The 25,472-nt window shown below is 40.0% G+C and overlaps 2 protein-coding genes across 2 annotated transcripts in view; one reads left to right on the top strand and one right to left on the bottom strand.

Annotated features, from left to right (window-relative positions):
• Positions 1–18,503, top strand: part of acbd6 (acyl-CoA binding domain containing 6) — a 94,811-nt gene extending 76,308 nt beyond the window's left edge. Inside the window, exons 7-8 of the mRNA XM_041278409.1 lie at positions 13,130–13,160; positions 18,053–18,503. Coding sequence (XP_041134343.1) covers positions 13,130–13,160; positions 18,053–18,207 — 186 coding nt within the window. The 3' untranslated portion in view covers positions 18,208–18,503. The remainder of the gene's footprint in view (positions 1–13,129; positions 13,161–18,052) is intronic.
• A 3,166-nt stretch (positions 18,504–21,669) lies between these two features.
• Positions 21,670–25,472, bottom strand: part of lhx4 (LIM homeobox 4) — a 29,176-nt gene continuing 25,373 nt past the window's right edge. The window contains exon 7 of the mRNA XM_041277476.1: positions 21,670–24,679. Coding sequence (XP_041133410.1) covers positions 24,306–24,679 — 374 coding nt within the window. The 3' untranslated portion in view covers positions 21,670–24,305. The remainder of the gene's footprint in view (positions 24,680–25,472) is intronic.

The raw sequence follows: 25,472 nt of genomic DNA, 5'->3' as shown, positions 1-25,472 counted from the left end.
AATAACTGCTGCAGTCTGGCTCATGATGTGTCTCAAGCAACAAAAATGTAGCTAAACACAATAAACAATAACGTTCCTTGCGGAAGTGAAACCTTTATGCAGACGTGACTGTTTGTTATTGCGTTGGATCACGAACAGCTGTCAAGCATACAAAACTGAAAGATCATAATTGGATAAGTCTCCACCCCCCTGAGTTAATACTTGGTTGAAGCACCTTTGGCAGCAATTACAGCTGTGAGTCTGTTGAGATAGGTCTCTACCAACTTTGCACACCTAGATTTGGCAATATGTGACCATACTAAGTTTACAAAATTGTTTAAGCTCTGCCAAGGTCCTTGGGGAGTGTTGGTAGACAACAATCTTCAAGACATGCCACAAATTTTCGATTCGATTTAGGTCGGGGCTCTGACTGGGCCACTCAAGGACATTTACCTTTTTGTTCCTTAGCCACTCTAATGTAGCTTTGGCCATGTCATGCTGAAAGGTGAACTTCCATCCCAGTTTCAGCATTCTTGCAGAGGGCAGCAGGTCTTCCTCAAGGACTTCTCTGTACTTTGCTTCATTCATTTTCCCTTCTATCTTGACAAGTGCCCCAGTCCCTGCCAACGAGAACAGTAAGGATGGTGTTCTTTGGGTGATGTGCTGTGTTGGGTTTGCGCAAGACATAACACTTTGCATTTAGGCCAAATAGTTCAATTTTTGTTTTATCAGACCACAGAATCTTTTGCCACATCTTTTCAGAGTCGCCAACAAGTCTTTTTGAAAATTCCAAGTGGAATTTTATATGGGCTTTTTTCAGAAATGGCTTCCTTCTTGTAACGCTTCCATACAGGCCAGATTTGTGGAGTACTTCAGCTATTGTTGACAAACGGACAGTTTCTCCCATCTCAGCCATGGAACGCTGTAGGTCTTTCAGAGTTGTCATTAGCCTCTTGGTGTGACCTTACAGAGACAGGTGTATTTAATCTGAAATCATGTGAACCACTTTTATTGAACACAGATGGACTCCATTTAACTTACTGTGTGAATTCTGAAGGCAATTGGTTGCACCTGAGCTTATTTAGGAGTGTCATAGCAAAGGGGGTGAATACTTATCTAATGAAGACTTTTCAGGTTTTTATTTTTAATTGATTTGTCCCGTCCCCCCCCCCCCCCCCCATTTTCCATTTTTTCACACATTGAAAGTGCTGAGTGTTGTGTAAATCAAAGGGAAAAAAAGCATCAAGATTTCAGGGTGTAACACAACAAATTGTAAAAACATCCAAGGGGAGTGAATACTTCATATAGGCACTGTACATATTGTTTATTTGGTAAATGTTGACATTTACCAGTAACATTTAAGATGGACCAGATTCTGACTTTTATATTATTTATTTATTTATTTATTTATTAGCTGGTGCCCTTAGCCAGGTTGACTTACAGTTGTATACAAAAAATACATATCAAGAATCACAGTACAATTTAAGAGCAAGATGCAAAATACAATGACTTTAGCCCTAATAGGAGCAAATACTAAACACGGTACGATTTGATATCGGGGCAGTTAAAGAGCAGATAACAGTGTTGATAGTTACATCAGGGTTAGATACGAGTGTAAGTGAAATACAAGATACTACAGATTGGGTTCAGTGCAGGATTAAATGCAGTAAAATAGGGAGCAGATAAGTGCAAGTTAAAGTGCATTAAAGGCAGAGTGCTATATTGTCCAGAAGGGAAGAGTTGAGTTTTACAGAAGTTGTCGGAAGAGGTATGTCTTGAGGAGGCGCCGGAAGGTGGTCAGGGACTGGGCAGTCCTGATATCCATAGGAAGGTTGTTCCACCACTGCGGGGTGAGGGTGGAGTAGGAGCGGGCTCTGGAGGCAGGGGAGTGTAGAGGAGGTACAGCCAGTCTTCTAGTGCAGGTGGAGTGGAGAGATGAGGGTCTGGAGGTAGCTGGGTGCAGTCTCGTCAAGGCATCGGTAGGCGAATACAATAGTCTTGAACTGGATGCGAGCTTTAATCGGGAGCCTGTAACATATCTACCGAATGGAAAGTCATGTTTTTTTTTTTTTCATATGCTTTATATCTCCAGGAAGTGTGGTCTATTTTAACGATACAAACAGGACGTTGAAATACTGACACTCTGTCCTGAACTTTCTGAACAGATCGTTTCCACTGTGTTTGTTTTTTAAGGGTGTTAATACGAGGGATTATACAGAGATTCATATAAAATGAAATGTTAGTGGTATTAGATCCACCACTGTTTAGATCATTAAAGTAGACCCTAATTACCAACACTTAAAGTGAGAAAAGTACATCACTAGTTATTTGGTTTCACAAATAAGAGAGATAGGAGTTGTGCTTGGTGGATTGTTGATTTTACATTAAAAAAAACTGACATTCAATCATTTTAAAAATAAGTTTGGAGTGTACAAAACTGGATGTGGTACCTGTGGATATTTTAAATAGAGCTTTCATTTGGAGTATAGGAATAGATGTGTTTTTATATTTTAATAGTGAAAAAACAATGGAAATTATTGTCAACTGGCTGTAAGAAAAAAACAGCTTTTAATTTAACCGTATTTCAACATTGAGAAACAAGCAGTCATATTTATACAAGAGCCACAGCGTTCGACTGGACTAGTAATATTGGACAGTTCAGTTTTTTCATGAAATCTCTGAGTCACCACTTTTGGTCCATTTGGCTGCTTGACTCCTACATAGAGATATTATTACTTTCCTCAGAACAGCGTACATGTGTCCCATCGCTATTAACAGCTTCCTTTTGCTCTGCTGTCACAGTGGCACTGCAGGTCTCCAGGCTTTATGTGTTCTGTTTTGTTTTTGCTGTGCAAGGAAAACTTTGACATTTTAAAAACGTTCCTCTTGTGTTTCTGTAATGGGATGAATAAAAATGCTGCTTTCTTTTTTTTCAATACCAAATGAAGAGGCAATCCAATTTCCCTGATTCCATCAAGGTACTCTTAAAGCATTAGCTTACACCGTGCAAAAAAGAAACGCTGACCCTCTCGGCCCTGTGGCGTCTAAGCAAGGTTTTCACATTGAAGCTCTTTAATGGGTGGAGGAAACTCGCTGCGCTACTAATGCTTATTCATGGCGGCCCTGGTTTGAAAGCAGCTCAGACCCTCTTCCATTAAAGTTGTGGTACTTGTATGAAAAAAAAATTAATAAAGATGAGTTAAGCTTCAAATAAAGTAAAACCAAGTCACTATTTCAAACTTGCACAGAGTGTAGGACAAGAGGACACAGATAGAAGGGTAAAAGTAAAGAGCATGAGATTAGGGGTTCACCTCCAGTTTTGTTTGCACACATTTAAACCAAGTCTTTACAAACTGCTATGTTGTACTTTTTTTCTTTTTTTTTTTTTACTCAGTACGTGAACTAGCATCTGCAGTGTATAAAGGCAATGCAGATGCTCATTGCCCGAGACTGGCCATAGTGCCTTGTCACAGATAGAGAGAGTGAAAGAGAGCACTTGGCCCACATGGGGCGGTGTCTGTAAAATGCGGTTGCATTAATCAGTGTCTCCGTTATATAAAAAGGCAGCTTAGGGTACTAACAAGTTAGTCATGTCCAGCACAGACGGCATGCTGACCTTGGAACAGTGAAAAAAGCCTTGTACCCTTTATTATACCAACAAGTGCAATGCTGCTGCAGATTTAAGAGTTTATCAACTGGAATCAAGAATTCCACCAGGCCCTTGCAGTGATAATGCTCCAATCAGCTGTTTACAACATCTTGCCTGAATGGGTCATTGAAACAAATGGAAACCCCATTGAACAGCAGTGAAGTTGTATTTGGAGCTCCTGTTCTGAATGACGATAAGCCCCTTCATGAAGAAAAGAAACCTAAAGCTACAGCAGTTGAGAAGTCGTAGAATATATTTTAGTAAGTTTGAATGGCTTTGTCTCGGTTAAAGTTATGTTTAACAAGCTGTAGCATGCAGTAAATGTTCGTCTTGATTAAATGCTTTAACATGAGGTTGGGAACATCATGGTTCTTGGTCCATAGCCAAGAATGTCTCCTGTTCTCAATCCAAATGTCTTCAGATTGTAAGCCGTTGAAACTGATGTGTTCAGAAGAGTGGTGAACGATATGCCCCAGACTGATGCAAAAAGCTTATAGCTGCTCTGGCAAGTCCTCTACAGCTATGGCCAAAGGTATTTTAAATTTTAGGATTAACATGATAAAAAAAAAACCTAGAAAAAAAAAACTGTATGTTTAGATGTTCATATCATGCCCAACCCCGTTTCTGTTCCTTCTCTTCTTGCTCCCCTTCATTGGAATAAACTCCCACTCAATCTAAAACAGTCACCCACTTTACGCAGTTTTCGCTCCTCCCTCAAAACCCATCTTTTTTCCCTAGCCCATCCTATCTTACTGCTGGCCCCCGACCTCCTGTTATGACCTTGCCTACGCGATCCTGACCTAGCCTCTGGCCCATGCTTTCATATAGCTATTAATCTCCTCACCCTACCCCAATAATCTTACCCTCTTTCTTCACCCATTTTTTCAGTTTGTACAAATTCTAAAAACATGTAAAGCGCCTTAGTTAAAGGTGCTGTAATAAATGCTAAATAAATATATAAATGTAATCAAAGAAACCACAAAATGATATGCAAAAGTCTACGGAAAATCATAATACTAGTACACTATATCATGTAAGATTTTGAAATGTCACATTTTTCAATGTGTCAGTTTTTCATTGTGGGGAATTCAGAATGTGGTATGAAATTCGATATGTTAACATTATTCAACAGGTTATGAAGCATAATTAGTTTATTCTATAGAGTGATGCAAAACTTTTGGCCATAGCTGTAGAAGCTGTGATAAATCCAATGATTTATCTGATTATAAGAAACTTTAATACAGATATAGTAGTATTGTTCTTTTATTTTTGCACTAATGGTTAATGAAAGTTAATGAAGCATTTGATTCACTAAGTAAAAGCCTAGTGAGACAGCTCAGAGATTGATTGGGTCCCCACTGCTTGCTGGCCTGCCCATCCCCCTGTGGCTTGGGACTGAGATTACTGAAAGAACATTACTGCTGCTAAACCTCTTGGACTTTAGTAATGTCTGTACGGTATCTATATACATTAAAAAAATAAAAAATCTGGTATTTTTTTTTTTACATTTTTTTTCAGAAAACCACTTTTAATTAGAATGTGTGTATCTTTTCACCTCTCTCTCTCTGTCTCTCTCTCTCTCTCTCTCTCTCAAATTTAAATTCATATTCAAATTGGCTTTATTGGCATGACAATAAAAAAGAATTGTGTTGCCAAAGCACATGCATGGCATAAACAACTAAAATGTATACATACATATGAGTGGAATATTAATCATCATATTGATTTTCAATATTCTCTACTTTGCTGGATCAATCGTAAGTGTTTCCTTTTGGATAATGTGGATATTTTAAGATTTCTGTAGAAAGGTGAAAAGTTGCAGTTCATACCGTGGCACACTAGGGGCGTAGATTTGGTTTCCGGTTTGGGTTAACCACCTCTTTTAAACCTCTCGATCATTCTCTGGGGGAGGGGTCGCTGTGAGGCTGTGTGTTTCACAAGACATCAATATTCCACTCATCTGCTGGGAATTAGTTAATCCAATCAGAGAGTCCGGAGTGAGTCTGTGGGCTGCTTTCCACAGGGGAACAATCGGATCAGTTGCGGGATTGTTTAAGAGTTCCTGGCTGAAAGCACAGCAGAGTGAAGCTGCCTGCCTGCCTATCCCTGCGGCATTACTGCCTCTGTTGACACTGCAGCCCTACAGTGACAATAGCAGTTGTGTTGGAGAGGAGTATGTCTATAGTTACATTGCTGCAATACTGTGACACACTGTATTCACTAAAAACATGCACTAGGGTTGGCATTTTTAGTTATCCATTCGTTGCAACTACTTCCCTAGTTAGTAGTAGGGGTAGAACACAAAATATTTGTATTTAAAAATGTCTATATTAAAATCATGTATTTGATAGTGTCTGATGCTCAGTTTGTGAACATAGTTTTGTGTACTATATTTTATAACTGCTTGGAATTCTTTTAAATGCTTTATTAACGCTCAATTAAAGATTGCAACCACACTCTCATTTGAAACTGCATGCTGCACAGTCACGTGACGGCTGCCAGTTTCTACCAGAGGTCCGCTGTCACTGTGTTATTTATTTTCTCTTGCACACTCTCTTTGTATCTGTTTGCATTTTAAAAGCCACTGCTCTCTCTCTCTCTCTCTCTCTCTCTCCCTCCCACAGTGGTGTGGAGACTAAGTGAAAGTGTTTTATCTTCCCCACAATTGTATTCCATGAACGCACCAGAATCTCATTAAAGACAAAGTCGGTTATACACAGGAGAGGAGCATCTCTAATGACTGTTGGAAACACAATTTGTGCTCCTAATGCGATTTATTGATAATCAGTACAATAAATAAATAATGATTGATAAAATCTCTGTCGTTGAGTCCATCAGATTTTAATACGTGGAAATGATGTGTGACATCAACCCTTGAATACTGATAAAAGCAAGCCTCAAAACCTATTGACGTGACCAGACAGCAGTGCTGTACCAAGAAAAGCTAAATGATCTTTTTACGATCTTCAAATGTCTCTGTTGCTAACGTACTTATTTAGATTTTATGTTTGTTTTTTTGTTCCACTTGTTTAGTTGGTGTCTCAGTACTGTACTGGTGTGCCATTAATGTCGACCTGCTCCTATACACAAGTGTGAACTGTCTTTAACAAGCACTGAGAGATCTAGCATGGAATAACTTTTTCATATACTGTGGTCCGGAGTGAATATTTTATTTTACTGGAATCAATCTTGAATTCATTCAAACCCAACTACAGAATGACTGGGCTCTGTCTACTTCACTGATTGCTGTGCTGGAATAGAAATTTCACCTTATCATTGTCATAAATGTGGGAACTTGTGAGAATCCTATAAGGGTAATTAAATCCTGCTTATTAATGTTTAACTTCAATAGCCAACCACTACCCCCTTAAGTATAGATTTGTGTATGAATGTATCATAACATCTCCTTGCATTAATTATTATATTGTGATAGAGGCCTGGATGATGAATGCATGTGATTTGTAGTTTTGGTATGAACCCATACTCCCCAAAGTAGCCCACTGTGACCATCACATTTATTGTGGTAGTTATTGCATGGCAACTGGCATACTGGGACACCCCAGAAGTTCAGTGTCTCGCTACACCTCTGGATTCAGTGGCATTCAGAGATCTCCGAGTCTTTAAGTGGTAGTATCCATTGAATTAGTTAGTCTGAAATGGCTTTAGTACCATCAGAAGCCTGATGAAGTTAGACAGTGATTGATCCCAATGCAAGTCTAGCAACATGGTAAATGATGACCAGGCAGCTGCATGCAGTGGTGGGGTTTGGCAAACAACACCAATAACGATGCTAGGCTTCCAGTTCAAGAGCAAAAATGCAGAATCTTGAGGGAGAAATTAGATTTTATAGTTTATAGGTTTCATGATAATGGTAACTGTGATGTGATCATAACCAACGTGCTCTGGAGTGGGCTTTAAAGTACACAGAGCTAACAATAATTCTTATAATCTTAATCTAATATGTATTACCATCATTTCATAGACCTCACATTCTCTTATATGAGGAGCACATTATATAACATGCATATGATTTGTAATGGTATTTTTTTCATAGCATTTATAAGCAGTGCAGACCTTTCAATGCTGTGCGTCCTGTTGAAGAAGCTCATCCGGTGCATGTGAGTTGCTTCTGAGAGTTGCAGGAATCTCAATTCTGAACGCTTTTTTTTTTTTTTTTTTTTTTTTTAAATGATGACTAATGGAGTGTATTTTAAAGATAAATATATATTTCTTAAAAAAAAAAAAACTTTAAAATGTTTGCCATTTATTTTCTTTAAAAGAACTCTAAATCTCCCAGAAGCCCAGCACATTGCCTTCATAACGGTCTAAGTTTTTAAGGAACTTTAGGAAGTTGACCAGAAGTGCAGCACTGGAGTATCTGCAAGGAGCATTCCATGAATCAGCTAACTCACCTTTGTGTGTGCCTTTTTAATATAGGAAAAGGTGACCAATATATAGCAATATATATTAGGCATGAATTGCTGGAATTATTTCTGTTATGTATTCAATTATAGAAGAAAAAGTTGAAATCCTTTACAGATTGCTTGAATAATAAAAATGGGTACACACCTGTTGAAATGTTGCAGTTTGACCTTTTCACTGCTCTGGTGTCATTTCTATGCTGGGAATAAAGTTTGTTTAGATTCCCACAAAAAACAATTTTATGATGACTAGTGATGACGAGCGATTATCACTTTTACAGGTCAATTTGATTATCGATTCGATATTTGCAAATAATCCTGATTAGGATTAAAATTATTGATTTTTCTAATAACATCATTCTTAGGGGGGAAAAAGTCACGAAAAAGGTTCCTGATTTAAAACCTACAAAACACACAGTATGCTTTATATTGAAGTCACTACTAAAGCAGCATAAACAATATATAAACAATACCACTTCATAGAAATCATTTCTAAAAGATGAAAAGCACACACAGTCTGACAGATTTGCAGGTCAGTATAAATATAATTTAACCAACAATGACCTGCTAAGGTGGAAAAAAACAAAACAGTACAATACAAAACAACACTGGTCAACAAAACTTTTTGTCATGTTTAATTTCTCAACAAAGCAAGTTCTCATGGAGGAATAGTAGCTCCCACAAAGTTTCTGGTGCAGCAAGATTCTCCCTTCGAGTTGTCACATTTTCCTCCTGAGGACCGCACTCTTTCACTGGGAACAGCTGTTGCAGGAATGCAATACAGGGACACTGCTGCTTTTGCCAGATTAGGGAGTCTGGCTCTGTTTTCTTGCCACCATCTCTGTGGATTGATATGATGACAAGTAGTTAGCTTGTGCAGGTGGTCAATTTCCTTTTCAACTGGATCACACCTTTTGAACTGCTGTGAACGTTTATTTTTTCTTAACGCGTCTTCAAAACCTGCCCAAACATCATTGACACTTGTCTCTGTGTCCTTATGTGGATTTTCACTGCAAACTGATTTTTTCCTTCACACCAGTGTTACTGTCTACTTGTACACTTTCGGTGTATGATAACAGGTTTTGTTTTGCATCAAGTAGTTCCCCAGGAGACAAGAGAATGTCTTTTAAACCTTGGATCGACAAGCATGGACACACGTGGTACAGACTGGTTTTATAACTTGAAACGTTGCTTCAATGTTGCTTGGAGTTTGCTTGCAATTTCTCTATCATCAGTAGAGCTGCCAATCAGTTTTCCTAAACTTGAGTGGAGACTGTGGATGAGAGGAATCAAAATTGACAGTGCTGGATTTTTTTCTCCATTTGCTTCAGCTGTTGCCTGTTCAAACTTGCTCATTTCTTCCACAAAGGCTCTGGCTTGTTCCCATTCAGTAGGTGATCGTGATGTGGAGCATTTTGTTTCCACCAATGAAACAAGTAATGGCCACGATTTTCTTCAAGGCACAGCTCCTTATAATATTCTGAATTCAAGTGTACATCCATGGCTTGGACCAATTTATTATTTCTGTGGTCTAGCTTGTTCTGATTTTAATACAGGTTCTGTGCATTCTTATAGCTTTGCGAATAATGACTCCCTACATCTCGTCCAATTTGCAGATTGTTGCTGAGCCCTCAGACATTTTTCACAGCATCATTGATTGCTAGTTGCAGTGTGTGTCCAAAACAGGGAATTGCAGGCAGTACATTTCGAATCCTTTTCAGAGTAGTCTGAATATTGCGTGCATTGTCATTTATACTGAACGGTTTTATTTTCAAGCGATCAATGTCAAACATTTCCATTACCTCATCCCACTTTGTCAGGATGTTTTCAACAGTGTATACTTCAGAAAAATAAGGGGTATGTAGAAGATAACATTTCATTTTGAAATCTTCAGTGAGATAATGTACTGTGAGAGAAATAAATGAATCATTTGCTCTTGATGACCAAGCTATCACTGGTCAATCGCAAGGCAAGAAGGCTGTCATTGTTGTATTGTTTGTTTAACACGTGTCGGGCTAAAAATTAAGTGTCCTTAGCCACAGTGGCTAACTAAATGAAAGAGGGAGCATAGAATGCATGAAGTTTTATAGTGCAATAATAATTTGAAGTTGGTTGCAGTGTTATATTTAATAATTGGAAATTAACCGTATTTTCTGTTCATCGCTCATCACAAATGATGACAGAAAAGATATGTAAAAAGATCAAGAAAATTATACCTGAAGCCTTTTTCACATAACTTCAAACAGGAATAAAAAGTCATTTGTAAGGGAGTTTGTCTTTACAACTTTGAAAACATCTTTCCATGTTCTCTTCAGATGAGCTGTTATTGATTTTTCCATTTCACAGACAGGATGAACCTCATGTGGAGTATAGCCTGCAAGTAGTTCTACAGCAAATTAATTTACCACGCTGAGAAACCTTACCAAACAGGAGCCTCTGTCTCTGCCCTGGTTAACGCTTGAACACAGAGTTATAAAGCCTTGCTTAGTCATGCTTCCTTAACCAGCTGAACCTGATATATTGGCTCTTTCTGGTTAATGTTAAGTGGCCATAGCTGTGTGTCTCTGTGTTATGCAAGACACCTTTTCAATTGAAACAGCTTAATTGTTCTCCTAAGAATCGATATTTAATATGTTCTTCTAATCCCCTTGTCGAAGCAGGGCTGGGTTTGCATTCACAGGCCTCTGGAGTAGAAAGTCTTTTGATCCTACCAGCCTAAAGAGTATTAAATAGAACCCCTCCAGTTCTTCACGGCACTGCAAACAATCCACGCTTTCAGTACAGATCTATTTCTGCACAAGATCACTCAGGAAATAGTGGAAAGGTTTTAACAGCCTTGCAGGCTGTTTACTTGAAAATATTTAAAGGCGTGCTGGTTCTCATTCCCTTGTGTCATGCATGTGATGAAACTAACACTGTTATAGACACTGACAAAAATGCATTATAGCTGATTAAACGATGAAAGATAAGTACTTTTTCTGCTATAGATTTTTTCGTTTATTGTTTTTTTACACAAATTATATGTAATATTGAAAATAATCACTGTATTAGTTTTTTACTAATTCCGCGTATTTGTGCACTACAGCCTGTTTGTTACGTCCCACTGTGGCCTTGTGCACCTCATGTAGCCAGCGGCACGAGCCGACTGACTCTGCTGTCCCCACAAGCTGCAGTAGCTCTGGCTGGTGTTATTTTATTCTCGTTTTGGCTTCGGCCAACATTATGAGACGGTGTGTATGAATGGAAGTAATTTGTTATTACTGTATTTTGTTGAGAGAATATTTATTTTCTCATTCTGTTTTTCTGTTTTCTCAGATACCAAGTGCAGGCCTGTCTGCAGCTGCTGGGTTCAGCTGCACTGCACAGGACCAGGAGACTGGTTCGGTTGTGATTTCTTGCAAACTCTCCCACAGCATCTTTATGCCATTTTGGTGACAGCCTTTGCGAGGGCTGTTAGTTTATTCTAACAAGCAGGATTCCCTCAGTCTCATCTGAGGTTTTGCCAGTAGCTTGCACAGGTGGGCATCCGTGTACAGTGCTACCTGTGGTAATTGTGAACCAGTGTACCAGTTTACCAAGGTCACTAACCCACTCTGTTCTCAACCCGGTACCGTACCATACCTCAACTGAGGTTACCATACAGGTACTGTACCTTCCGAACCAGTGCTAAAGACACAGAACCGTTACCAGTGCAGTACAATCCTGGTTTTGACCCTGTACCGTACCGACCCGGTGGTGAACCAACAGTTTTGACCCAGTCTGGTTCGGGTCTTGACCAGGACCTTTGCTGTCTTAAGCTGACTGAGGCAGCACCTATACATTGTTTATTGTACACTGAATTGCTACTTGCAGATGCTCTTCCTGCCTGAGGCCATAGCACACCAATGAGGCACTGATGAACCGCAGATTCTGCGAGTTTTGTGCACATTTCTCTAAGCGCATGCTGGAGAAACGTCTCTCCCCCAGTTCTACAGAGTGCTTTGCATCCCTCACTCCTGCACAGCACTCTTCCCGATCACCCTCTGTTAGAGAGGTGGTTGTGTCCTCACCCCATGAATCTGTGCTAAGGGAGACCAGACGACGCACCTAGGGGAGTAGCGGGCTTCCTCATCTTCCTCTGCCCCTCAGGAGCTGGCATTCCCATCTGAGGGCGTGGAGTCAGATAGCACATCCCCTGTGGTTAAGCTCTCCCTATCGGCAGAGGTTCCAGCTCTGATCAAGAGAGCCACTGCAGTCTTACAATTGCTCTGGCCTACAAAAGGTGAAACAAGACAGTCAATTTTTGATGATGAGCCTGCCACCTCTCCCGTGTACCCCCCCAGGTTCATCTGGATTTTCTTTTTGAAATCAGCTACAGCTCCTGCTGTTTCCCAGTCGATGGACACCCTATAGACGAAGAAGATGGGCCCGGCCCATTTTACGCTGTTGGAGGCTTCAATGCCCGTCTAATTTAGCCAACACAACAGTGTCCAGGACAGGATTACCAATCCTGCCTTTTTGCCGAAGAATATTTCAGCATTTCATGTCAACCAGTCTGTGGAAATCGAGCTTATCCATTCCCCAAATTAAATTATCCAAATTATGCTGAGTTCTTTGTGTTTTTGTGGCCTCTGGGGCAGGCCATGACTGTCACGGGCTCGTCAAGCAGCTTTGATACTTTTATTGATGGTTACATTTCTATTTCAGTGAACAAGGGTTATGATAATGACACGTGTGTGCTTTATTTTGAGGTAGTCACTTCCTACATCTTTTCAGCTAAGCAACTTTAGAAGGACCTGGCTGCAAAATATGTCACTCATAAGAGGAAGGAGCTGGTTAGTTAATGAGAGGAAAGAAGGCTCTGAAACTATTTCACAATCCAATTAAAAAACACAGGAAGTTTTTTTATATAGATATATATTCTGTGGTACCAAAAATAAAATTAAATATTTGTTTTGCTGTAACAGGAGAGTAATCTTAAAGAACAAAGCAAACAACCTGTTGTGTGGATTTCTTTTGCGGATTGCCCCAAGCAGATCGCTATGGCCCCTGCTATTGATAGCAGTCACTGATTGTTTTTATTCTTTTTCTTTTCTAACAGGATGATGAAGGACAAACTGCGCTACACTATGGTAAGACGTAATGTGAATGAATTGAGCCACTTCTTGATATTCTACACACCTGTTTTCTATCAATCTCTATCTACCTGTTCTGGACAAAGAGACTAATCTCCCTCTCATATATATATATATATATATATATAGTTAATATATTTCTATATATATATTATATATATATATATATATATATATATATGACTTACCTGAATGGTGATTTTTCAAAAGGAAGCAGGTAAACATTACCGTTAACATGTACAGTATTTTCTATGACATTTTTTTTTTTAGTAACCTTAAAAATGAAATAAGGTGGCCATTAAGGTCTCCCGTGCTACTGGCATGGCCTTGTGGTATGCAGGGGAGCACAGGTAAGATGACGATCTTATCTGAGGCAGAATTAGTAGGAACTCGCACCGAATCTCATGCACTTAAGTGGGCACATGTAGGGTTGGCTCTTGTCCGCCAGAGTCCAGTCGCACGGTGAAATCTGCTCTTGAGCTCCTGGGTGTAAAGCGGCGATTGGCTTGGCTTGGGGATCAGAGGACGCCTAATCACCTTTAAGCTGTTATGTGACATAGCGGGGAAAAAAAAAATAAGAGCATACACGAATGACATATGCGATAGTCTACTGTTTTCCGATCCTTAGGCTACTAGTTCTGTATTTAATGGTTATTCTGTTACTGTATTGACCTCCATGTGCAGCACATGTATCTTCAAGTCTGACTGTGCAGCATGGAGTATCATCAGGGTCCTATCTGACTGTGCAGCACAGGAGATCATCAGGGTCCTCTCTGACTGTGCAGCATGAAAGATCTTCAGGGTCCTGCCTGACTGTACAGCACGGAGGATCATCAGAGTCCTGCCTGACTGTGCAGCACAGGAGATCATCAGGGTCCTGTCTGAGTGAACCTGCCTGACTGTGCAGCACAGAGGATCATTAGGGTCCTGCCTCACTGTGCAGCAAGGAAGATTTTCAGGCTCCTGTCTGACTGTGCAGCACAGAGGACCATCAGGGTCCTGTCTGAGTGTACCTGTCTGACTGTGCAACACAGGGAGCCCCAGGGTACAATATTAACATGGATCTAGAGAAACACTGGTCCAACTGGGATGAAATGTGGAAGTCTTCAACACAAGTGTGAGAATCTGGGGGTGTATAGAGGCCTGGTGGTTTGTATATTATATATGTATTCATTGTATGTAGTGTAACTACTTCTATTAGTCTGTCTGCCAGTGCATAGAAGCAGTCTGTTTGCTATTGCAGATTTTTCTGATTCCTGCTTGAGCACTGGTATTATCAGACATAGAGCTCATTACAGACTTCAGCTGTTCTGCTGTATTATCTGAAAGCTTCTGAGAGCTTAAATACACACTTTTGAGAATCCACCCTTTCTTTCAGGTTCTTGACAGCAATCTCCATCAATAGGAACTGTTTAGTTAGTTGCAGGATATTAATTCTCTCTCTCCATTATGTACCCGTATCTACCCGTTTCAGTCTCCAGTCTAGTCCAGTGCAGTGCAGTACAGTGGCTGGATTGATTTGCTCAGTCAGTCTGCTCTGGTGCCTGTCTCCAGGGAGGTTTGTAATAATCATTGTGGCTCCCTGAGGAAATCAGCCTTGCTACTCTCCAGAGAGGGCTGTCTCTGTGTCCTCCAGCTGCCAGCAGGGAAGACCACTGCAATAAAAAGAAGCCGTGAACTCTCCCACAACCACAATTCATATCCACCATGCCGCTTGATTAATAGGGGTTTACTGTGTACCATAAATCCACTTGCTACAGGGGCCTGGGCCATTACAGACAGAATTAGGAGCACATCCCTCTCCAGGGCTCGCAAAATCGCTAGCTCGACGTTCCGGGACAACCAAAAAAAATCTGTCGAACATTTTTTTTTTTTTTTTTTTTTTTTTTGACTGTTTTTCTGACGGGTAATCCGATCTTTTACTCATGATAGCGTTCTGTGCTTTAATCAAACAGCGGTTTCTCAATCGAGATTCCGCTCACAGATCATCCCGGTAAAACACATTTAGAGGGATCATTAGAGGGTTTTTCATTGGTAATGCTTGAGTGATTTCCGGGGTGACGTACCCGTAAACATTGCTTGTGACCAAATCCCGCGAGGATTACCTGTCTGTCTGGTCAGCGCGCTGGTGTATGTCACATGACTGTGTCTGCTCCAGTGAAGCGAAGGTTAAAATGGACAGTAGGACAGCCAAAGTATACACTTTAATATTGAAGGCTATGCTTTTTAAAACTAAGTTACAGACTGGAATTATAAGCTACTGTACTCTGCTCAACAAGATTCACATTTTGTTATCTTGTTGTCACCTTTGTTAAATCGTTAACATTATCTCCCAACCCTGGAAAAAAAATAATAAATTGAATACGATAGTTATTATCATTGACTGAGATTCAGCACGTAGCATGTTGACATCGCTTTTTTCATTTCTTTAATGTGATTAATAAAATATACTAGTAATTTTATTTTAAATGTATGGTGCTTGCTTGTAACTTACAGTACTGAGTGTAGCAACAGCCTCTGGTCCAAACCGTCAGCCCAGTGTAGTTATACTATTTACATCCTCGCTATGTGGCCTTCATTGTACGATTAAATACTGGAAACATTTTTTAAAAAACTGCTGCTGATGTTGGCTCGTCAGCTCTATGCAACCGGCACGGCAAAGCAACATTTAATTAATTTATTATTATTATTATTATAAACCAAGATTTCAGTTAACATTTGCAATGGAAACAAAACTGAAACTATTTTTTGAGTGGGGTGGTGTTGTACTGTGTTCTTCAATGAATAGGATATAGCAGGAATACTGGATGCAGCATGCCACTAATAGGTACTGTACTTGTAATTCTACTTTTACTCACAATCTCATTGCTATTATTATTATTATTATTAGTGCTAGTAGTGACAAATACTGTAATAAAGAAAATCAAAGAATAAAACAGTACTAATGTTATTAATAGTTTAGCGAATGCCTTTATCCAAGGTGATTTCCTTAACTTACTCCAGCAGCTTACATTGTTAGTTTTGGAATGTCCTTTTACTATAGCCAACAAAAGGCTTTGGACCCAAATAGGGTTTTTGTAGCGAGGGTGTGCTGTATTGAGTATTTGACTTGTATGCTTAATACACAACACTCGCAATTTATAACGCGTGCACATTTATTTCGTTTTTGTTATTTTTCACCTCCCATAGTGTTCAACATTTAACAGAGGTTATAAAGAAGTGGATCAGAATCCAATATCATCTTTACAAAAAAGTAACGTACTACAAGTATACTTGTGCCAAAATTATCTGGTTTTAGTATACTATTGGTACCATTTACTATCCTATTTTGGCACAAGTATACTTGCAGTATACAACTTTGTATATTCTTTTTGTAAATAATGCAATTTTAGTTCTCAAACATTGGCCATTTCTTAGATTGTATCTTACTTCTCTTTTGCATACCTGCATTGTCTCTTGCTAGATATGCACCTCCAGATTCTGACAAATACTTTTAGAAAACCAGGAGCAACTTCTGCTCTGGATCAAAAAGCTATAATGCTCTGCGGCTGCCCGCCTACGTGGATAACTATCAAAAAACTAGTAGAAGCTAACTAAAACACAAGTCTGGGAAAAATGGAAATGGAAATCTGGAAAAAGTATGGAATTTTGATGTTATAAAAGTGAACCCTGAGATACTGTACTTATATTGAGTACAGTGTACTTTGTACAAATCACAGTCCATAGGTCAATTATGGGAAACTTGACATTTTTTTGGACAACCAAATGTCTACAATGGACTGCCTGAAGGGCAAGTACCATTACCAAAATTTTGCGAGCCCTGCTCTCTCATTAGCACCCTGCGTTCATTGCCACGGTTCTTTACTGAAGGCTGTGGTCGGTCTGTCTGTCTGTCTGTCTGTCTAAAACCTGTGTTAAATGCTTTCAAACCATGTACTGTGAGTGTTGAATATCTCATTTGAGTCCCCCAATCATGTTCTTTTTACTACATTCTTCCTTTGCCTATTGTGCGCCCTGTTTCACCAGAAAGCAGCCATGTTGGCACACCAGTTTGTTTACATTCCCTGCTAGCACGCAAGCTTGGAGACTCTTTCTGGAGACTCTTTCTGTCATTCTGTGAATTGAACAGAGTTATCCTTCTGCTAGGACATGCAGATACTGACTGTTAAATAAAGATTCATTTTAATTAAACTCCTCCAGGCTATTGTTGGCTTTTCTTATAGCCATGTAAATAGTTTTTAAACTGTATTGAATTCTCCAAGTAGACTGAAAAAAAAGTAAAAAAAAAAAAAAAAAAAAAACCATTCACGAGAGAAATGTTTTTGGATAGAGCTCCAAATGTCATTGTGGAAGGGTAGCTGGACGTCCAGGCTAGAGGCAGGAATAACACATCAATAAAATGCTCACTGTAATTAAGAAAGGCAAAATAATAAACAATGAGTTGCCCAGCAACAGAATGCCTGGCAATTTCCTAGCTTCTGAGTTCCTCCCCGAACTCCTCCAAAACTCACTGTGAAAAACCCCAGGCTTCTATTCACCTGGTCTAGCCAGGTAGATTCAATCCAAAATTGCCTGTCCAATCACAGGCCTCAGCTTACCTTACATTCCTAACACTGTCATGCAGGCCCAAGACAGGCAATTAACTCATTTAGAGCAGGATTGTTCTTCCCCATCTCAATCATGGGCTGGCTAACAGTAAAGCTCACGCAGGACATGATGGTGTTAGAGGAGGCTAGAGCTGTCTTCTCTATATTTCTACTTTTCTTTTTCACTCTTCCCTTCTTTCTACTAATTTACTCCTTTCTTCTCACTTATCTGGTCACTCTCTTTTTTTCTCTGTCTCTCTCCTCCCTCTCTATTGTAACACTGTGTTTTATTGTTCCTATCAGCCTCTGCCTGCGAGTTCTCTGACATTGTGGAACTCCTGCTGAAAGCTGGAGCCGACCCCTCAATCAGGGACCAGGAGGGCAGTCTGCCGGAGGAAGTGACTGACTCCAAAGAGATCTCGTCCCTGCTGCGCCAGCACGCTGCCCCCAAGGGCTGACGAGAGACTGACACTGCCTGTAAATATCTCCACTCACATGGAGGGAATGCATCGTCTGATTAAGCTGGTACTGGGAACTTGTGTGGAGTGGATTTGGTATTGACAGAATGTATAGTGCATGGGTATAAGAGGACTTGTGGATCTCTACAAACCCAGGCTTTCAAATAAATTCTCTTACTTATTGGCAAGATTAGCATTTATTACAGGGGCTGGAAATCGTGTCAATTTTTTATTCAAAGATCCTCTATCTTCTGTAAATGTGTTAATAAAGGTCTTGACAGTTATTAACAAGGAATTACTTGTTACTATTACATGTCACTTTAGTTACATGGTCTTAAAATTAAAATTGTGTAATATTGTTTCTAACATTCTTTTATCCTCCTCAGTCATACTCAGGAACCTAGAGTGAAGCAGGGTCAACATGCAAAACACAGTGTTGGATTTCTAAAGTAATCCCAACATCCATTCAAATTAGACTGGACACAGAAAAAGTTATGACATGTTTCTAGAGGCCTTGTCTAGAACAGATCCTTAAACTAAACTGTTACCAGAATCAGGTAACGAGTATTGAAATCAGTTCAGAGCAGATACAGGAGGAGACTGATAACTGACACCTCAAACAGCACTGGGAGAGTGGACAAGGTAACGGAGTCAAAGACAGAGATAGAGATGTGATTTTGTTGCTACAGTTGCCTCATGATGTGCTCCACTTTGTTACAGCTCCCACTATGTCCCATAGGGGGTGCTGTTTCCCATCTTTCAGATGTTTCAGTCCCCATGTTGTTCAATGGGGTTTCCATTTGCTGGTAAACTGCTGACCGGAGCATCACCACTGCAAGGGCCTGGTGGAATTCTTGATTCCCGTTGATAAGCTCTTAAAGCTGCAGCAGCATTGCTATAAAGGGTACGAGGCTTATTCACTGTTCCAAGGTCAGCATGTTGTCTGCGCTGGAGACAACTAACCTGTTGGTGCGCTAAGCTGCCTTTTATACAGAAGATACTAGTTAATGAAACTGTAGTGAAATTAGAAATGTACAGATACCCCCCCATGGGTCGATCACAGTGGGAGTTGTGACAATAACTCATGTGGCAACTTCAGCTACCAAAGTGCAAAAGTCTAAAGATGGAAATTTTGCCTACAAGTGACGACCAAAAATGAAATATTTCTTACCAAAGTTTTGTCACTTTTAGTGGAACTACCATAAGATATATTTGCAGAAGTGAACTTTTGAGCGAATCCTATGTAGGCCAACTTGTGCAATTCTGTTTATTTTAACAGTCATTTTGCCTACTTGTTTCCTGCTTTTGCGAGTAGTTAATTTATTTGAATGCAAGCTTTCAACATTATCATCTTTTAATGCTTGCCACATCTCAACATACTAAAGATTGAAGTTGTTTAAAGATGGTGCTCGCATTAAAACAGGGCTCCAAAGCAGGAAAAATTACCTTAAAATGAGCAGAATTGGACATGATAGTCATCATGGGATTCGATGCACATGAATACCAATTTGTTAGCAGACCAGTTAATTTCTGCAAACGTACCCTCTGGTAGCTCCATTTAGAGGTGAAACTGGAGTGGAAAGAGATCTGAATACACAGCTTCTGATTGCAGCTTCTGAGATTATTCCCAAGCCCAGTCCCAAGCTACATGCTATATGACTGGGAATATTTGGATCTTCTCCAAATAGCAAACACATACGGATCTATTTTCTTTTTTAAAGCCTATACGATCAGCCCTCTGTGAATTACATTTAAATTGGAATCTCTTTAACTACAGATTGATAAAGTAGCTGATGCATATTTGAGAAGACAATGCACAGCGCCTAATCCTTGGACTCAAATCCCTCAATATGGGCCATTAAATAACATAGAAAGACGTGAATGTGTGGAACCACTTAACTGGGCATTGCCAGGTTAAATTTGGAACCCTTTTATTCTAAATGTCTGTTATTCCAGCTAAATCCTCTCCTCGCAGCATCAGAGGCTTTAGTCTCCAGCAGCAGTTCCTCCAGTTCATACCCTGGCCAAGCCACACAAAGCTCATTATGTTTCCATTATTTGTTGCAGTTTGCCTGTGCTTTCAGTGATGGCAAATCTCATCTCATCCTAAATGTGCCCATAACATCCACGCCAGTAGCACTGAAGATCCCCAAGACCACTGCTATACTGTAACACAACACCACTGTATATACACTACTATACTGTAACACAACACTGCTATACTGTAACACAACACCACTGTATAGACACTACTATAGACACTGTGTTACAGTATAGTAGTGTTACAGTACACCCGAGTTTCAATTCAACTGAGCGAAATAAAGAAAATCGAAGAAAAAAGACATGCAAAATTTAAAACCTGCATTTCATTTGGAGTGTTGTAACTTGTTCAGTTGAAATGAACCACTACAAAACACTGCAGGATTTACCTGTACAATTGTTCCTTTTCACATGCTGAAAAAGTATTGGATAATATTTGTATATACATATAACTGACCATACACGCACACACATTCTTAATGATTTAGAAAATGTACGAACAAGTCGAGGGCATTTGGCCCGTCTAAGCTTTTGTGACAACAGTGAATCTATTACAACCCCAACACATGGAAAACAACACAATCATCAAAGGAGTGCTTGAAACTATGTTAATATACCTATTGTGTCTTGAAAACCTATTTGTAGATTTTTCAGATCACCAAAGCAGTGGATCCCCTGGAACTCATAACCAGGCCCATAGCAGTAGAAAACAATATTGTAAAACTATACCCAATCTTGACCAGTCCTGTAGCAGTGGTAAAAGAAACATAGTAAAATCCTACCAAACATGCAGACATATCTACACGCTTGGCTATCTTTAGCTTTCAGTTTTAATCCTCACATTCTTATCCATGTAACAGTTTGAGTATCTTTCATGTAGAATTTAATTAATGCATTATATAGGTAGTGTAAGGCAGTCTCATTCAGTCTCAGTGTGGGGAATGGGCAGTAAAGCACTGAGCTTTTCCAGTGACTGCCTTCATCTCCCTCTGCAAGCAGGTTGATTCAGGTCAGTGTGGAGAATGGGCAGTAAAGCACTGTGCTGTTCCAGTGATACCCTCCCCTCCCTCTACAAGCAGGTGCATTTAGATCTCAGTGTGGAGAATGGGTAGTAAAGCACTGTGTTGTTCCATAGATACCCTCTTCTCCCTCTGCAAGCAGGTTCACTCAGGTCTCAGTGTAGAGAATGGGTAGTAAAGCATTGTGCTGTTCCAGTGATACCCTCCCCTCCCTCTACAAGCAGGTTCATTCAGATCACTGGAGAATTGGTAATAGCAGGTTGTGTCAGCACAGAGCATGGCTCAAAACTAACCTGTGCCCCTCTTTTTTCATCAGCACTAAATAAACAAAAAAAAAGAATTAAAACTGTACAGAAAGAGGGTAAATGCATCAAATATCAGTAAATATCAAAAGATCCACTCGTTTCCAAAGACATGTCAACTTTATTTTTAATATAGATTTCACTGTACACATTTCATGCCAACGCACAGAAGGCATATACAAATAACAGACTCACTGCCTTTAGTTTTGTTTAAAGACACATGGCAATAAATAGTGTTCATGATACAAGACTCCACCTTTGAAACTACAAAATTTACAACAATTAAGATTCCAATGTTTTGAGGCAACAAAGTTTGAACTGAAAGGGGGTATTCATCGTAACTCATCACTTTGAATTTTCAATACCCTGTCTTTCCATTTAGCCAGTGGATCATATAGCACATTATATGGGGCACAACCACACTTGTTGTCGAGATTACAAGGTAATTATTTCAGGATCACTAGATAGTGGATACCAATAACAAAGAGTCCTGAACAGGAATTAAAAGTGAGAGGTTGTTTGACTTTTTTTACATCCTCAATAACTCCCCATACAAAACCATCCCTTTTGTGGAAATACACAATGTATCCTGTCTGTGTAGACTGACTTTCAATGAGAAAAGAGCAGAGTGGTCTACTGTGAGTTCATTGAGTGTGTCTTCAGTTGAGTAAAATAAACTGAAACATGATGAGGATGTCATACTGGGGTTGGAAAAAGAATTGGAATCAGCTGCATTATATAGCACACACTTGACTAATTAATTCTGCAAATGGAATCAATGAACACATGTCCTTTACTATACACAAGCTTCACCTCCACAATAGTCTGGATGTAGGTCAGGTCTCATAGGTGATGAATACCAGACAAAGAATCTGAGCCTGGTATTCAAGGACTGCCACACTGAATCTCTTCCATTGTCGCTGCCCATAGTGCCCTGCAACCTATTGGCAGTGTAATGGCAGGTGTTTATATTTGTTTGTCCAGCTCCTGTAGAAAGGTTTGATTGCAGTAAAGGCTCTGCTTGGCAGCTGATGAGAAAGCAGTGTAGATGGCAGTTAGCTGAGAGAAGACCACAGGCAATTAGGAGAGGCGCCACAGATATTGGAGCTGGTCAGGGAAAACATGTTTCCACTTAAATCAATTGAGATTTGAACAATACTTACAGGATAAACGATAGCTAAACTGTGCGATTATATTTGCTTTTCAATTATGTAATAAGGAAGGCTTGAAAAAAATATGTTCTTCTCATCTGCATAACATTCTTCTGTATGTTCTGTTTGTTTTGCCACCACACTTGCTTCCAATGCAGCCAATGTTAGGTCCCCACAGGTACTGAGTGCAAACCCATGACCTACATCCACATGTAAAAAATGTAACTGTGGCAGACGGACAGACTTCCCCATATATCCAAAGATTCAGATACTCTCAATAACGTGCGAAAGAATGTCCTCACCAAGTTTTATCACATAACCGCTTTTCTAGATATATGGAAAACGTAGCAATGGACATAGAAGAATGTTATGCGAATGAGAGGTAATACAATGTGAGTCTGGGTGCAAAAATGTTACAACTTGGAGACTCCCGAGTGGCGCATACTAAAAATAATTGGGCACGACTAAATTGGGGCGGAATTAATAATAATAATTGGCAACTAAATTTAAAAAAAAAAAATGTTGCGCATCGACTCAACACACCTTTACGTTGAAGCTAATCCGCTCACTAAAAGCAAAGAAAATCTATTCAGACCATTTGAAGCAATTGTAGTAAAACCGTAGTCTATTGGATTGGAAATAAAAATCAAGTCAATACAACAAATAGCTCCTGAGGGGCATTGACAGCTAGTACATAACTCATGATGACTGAGACAGACTGTGGTAGACAGCTCTCCCGGACACTGGCTTGCTGCTTGTTGCTGGTCGTGGTTTAATCTTTCTGAGTGTCTTGATAACTGGCTCTTCTTAGGAGCGCTGCCGAAGAATTCGCAGTGTCTCTGTGGCATTGAGAACTGGAAGGTATAACACTCACTCGTGGGGAATTTGTAGCTTTTATTTTTGATCCAGTGTGGCAGCCTGGTGGGATGGTTTGTTAGGACACATTATAAATGTTTATGTACTATACATCTTATCAAATGCTTGAACAGGGCGCACATACTCCCAAGTGCAAATCGCCCTGGTCTAGTACAATATGAATGTCATTCAGTACATCACGGGCCCTCCTTCCACTGTTTGTCTGTTTGGGATTTTTAAAGAAAGATGAAAACACTACTCACTTATAGTACTCGCTGGTGCTATAAGGTCAGACCACAGGAAGTGATTTGGACCAGGAAGAAGCAACTCCTTTAATCTAAAGTCTTGTATTTGGTAAAAGTAACAAACGGTTCAGCGTACACGACGTACAAGGCACTAACTGAATCGTGTGTCTACTTTGTTACGTATAGTTTTACCTTAGAATGCTGAGTTTGAAATATTTCATTAAAACAAAGTGAAAATATCTTCAAGAAAAGAGGTGAGAGGGGCAGTAGTGACAATGTTGCAAAATAAAAACCACATAAATTTGAAAGCCTTTAACATGGTTCAAAACAATAACAAGTGAAATCTGAGGAACGGTTTCTTAAAAGTGCTGCACTTCCGGCCCCGAATCGCCATTGAAAAATGACAGGAACTCATTACCTTCTCAGAAAGTCTTTGTGTTTAGCGAGGAGGGAGGAGGAAGGAGGGAGGGAGGGGGGAGGGGGGCTCTAGAACTGCGAGTGGTCCATCTCGTCAAGCCAGGAGGCCGGGCTGGTTGGAAAGTCTGGGTAGCCCGTGCTGCTGCCTGTGGACAGGTCGGAGGTGGGACCCCCTGCCATAGCCCTCAGCGCTTGGCTCACCCCCTGCCCCCCCTGGGCGAGGAGACTGTCCATGGAGAAGCCCAGGCTGTTGAGCAGGGGGGTGTGAGCGATGGAGGAGGGAGACTGGGGGATGCCGTAGGGGCTGCCAGCCCGAAGGTCATGGTAAGGGGGTCCTGTGCCGTCTACCGGGAAGCTGCCATTCAACAGGGTCCCACTGCCCACCTCCCCCACACCACCGAACACACCGTTCGAGTGCCCGAGGTCGGAGAGAATCTGCTCTTCTGTTAAGAAAACGCAAACAACAGTTACTTCACACACTACAGAACAAGTCTCTTCAAATCTCTTTAACAGTTGTTTACATTCATTTTACTATTTCATGTTGTTTACAGTCGTTCCGAGGGCTCTGTTACTCAAATACTAAAATATGGAGTTCATTTTTCTGTATATTTCCCTTCAACTGGTTTTGAGTGTCTCTGAGATTGTCTGCAGAATCCTGTGTGTCAGGCACTGAACAGCCTTCCGCATTCCATTCAAATCACATGACAATAAGATCTTTGAACTGTGTGAGCCACCTACCATATACTGTGTGTATGTATATATATATATATATATAGAGAGAGAGAGAGAGAGAGAGAGAGAGAGAGAGAGAGAGAGAGAGAGAGCTGACACAGTTGAAAAATAATATTTTCAAATTATTTGACTGGGTTGAGGAAGGCTGTTCAGTGCCAGCACTTAGGATTCTCCAGCACAAAGCCAGCTCCAAATCAAGGAAGAGATAGAGAAAAATTAGTATACTGAATCACAAATGCTGTAGGCATCTATATTAACTTTTAGCTAATTTTCTCATGTGCTGTATGAAGATTTGTTTCTAATTAGCTTTTATTATAATTGTATTCATAACTTCAGACGAACATTTATGAAGCTATGTCAATGAGACAAATGTTTTGCCTTAAATCACTACAAGAGGTGCTGTATCACTGAAATACTGTGGGCCATTCATCCACAACTTCAAAAGCATCACTCAGTTAAAACTACAAGAACCTTACACGGCATAGCTAACGTGGGCTAGTTCTT

Source organism: Polyodon spathula, chromosome 18 (assembly GCF_017654505.1).
Source record: "Polyodon spathula isolate WHYD16114869_AA chromosome 18, ASM1765450v1, whole genome shotgun sequence".
Classification (NCBI taxonomy): Eukaryota; Metazoa; Chordata; class Actinopteri; order Acipenseriformes; family Polyodontidae; genus Polyodon; species Polyodon spathula.
Note: the sequence above shows the minus strand (reverse complement) of the source record. Positions and strands in the feature narration are given on the sequence as shown.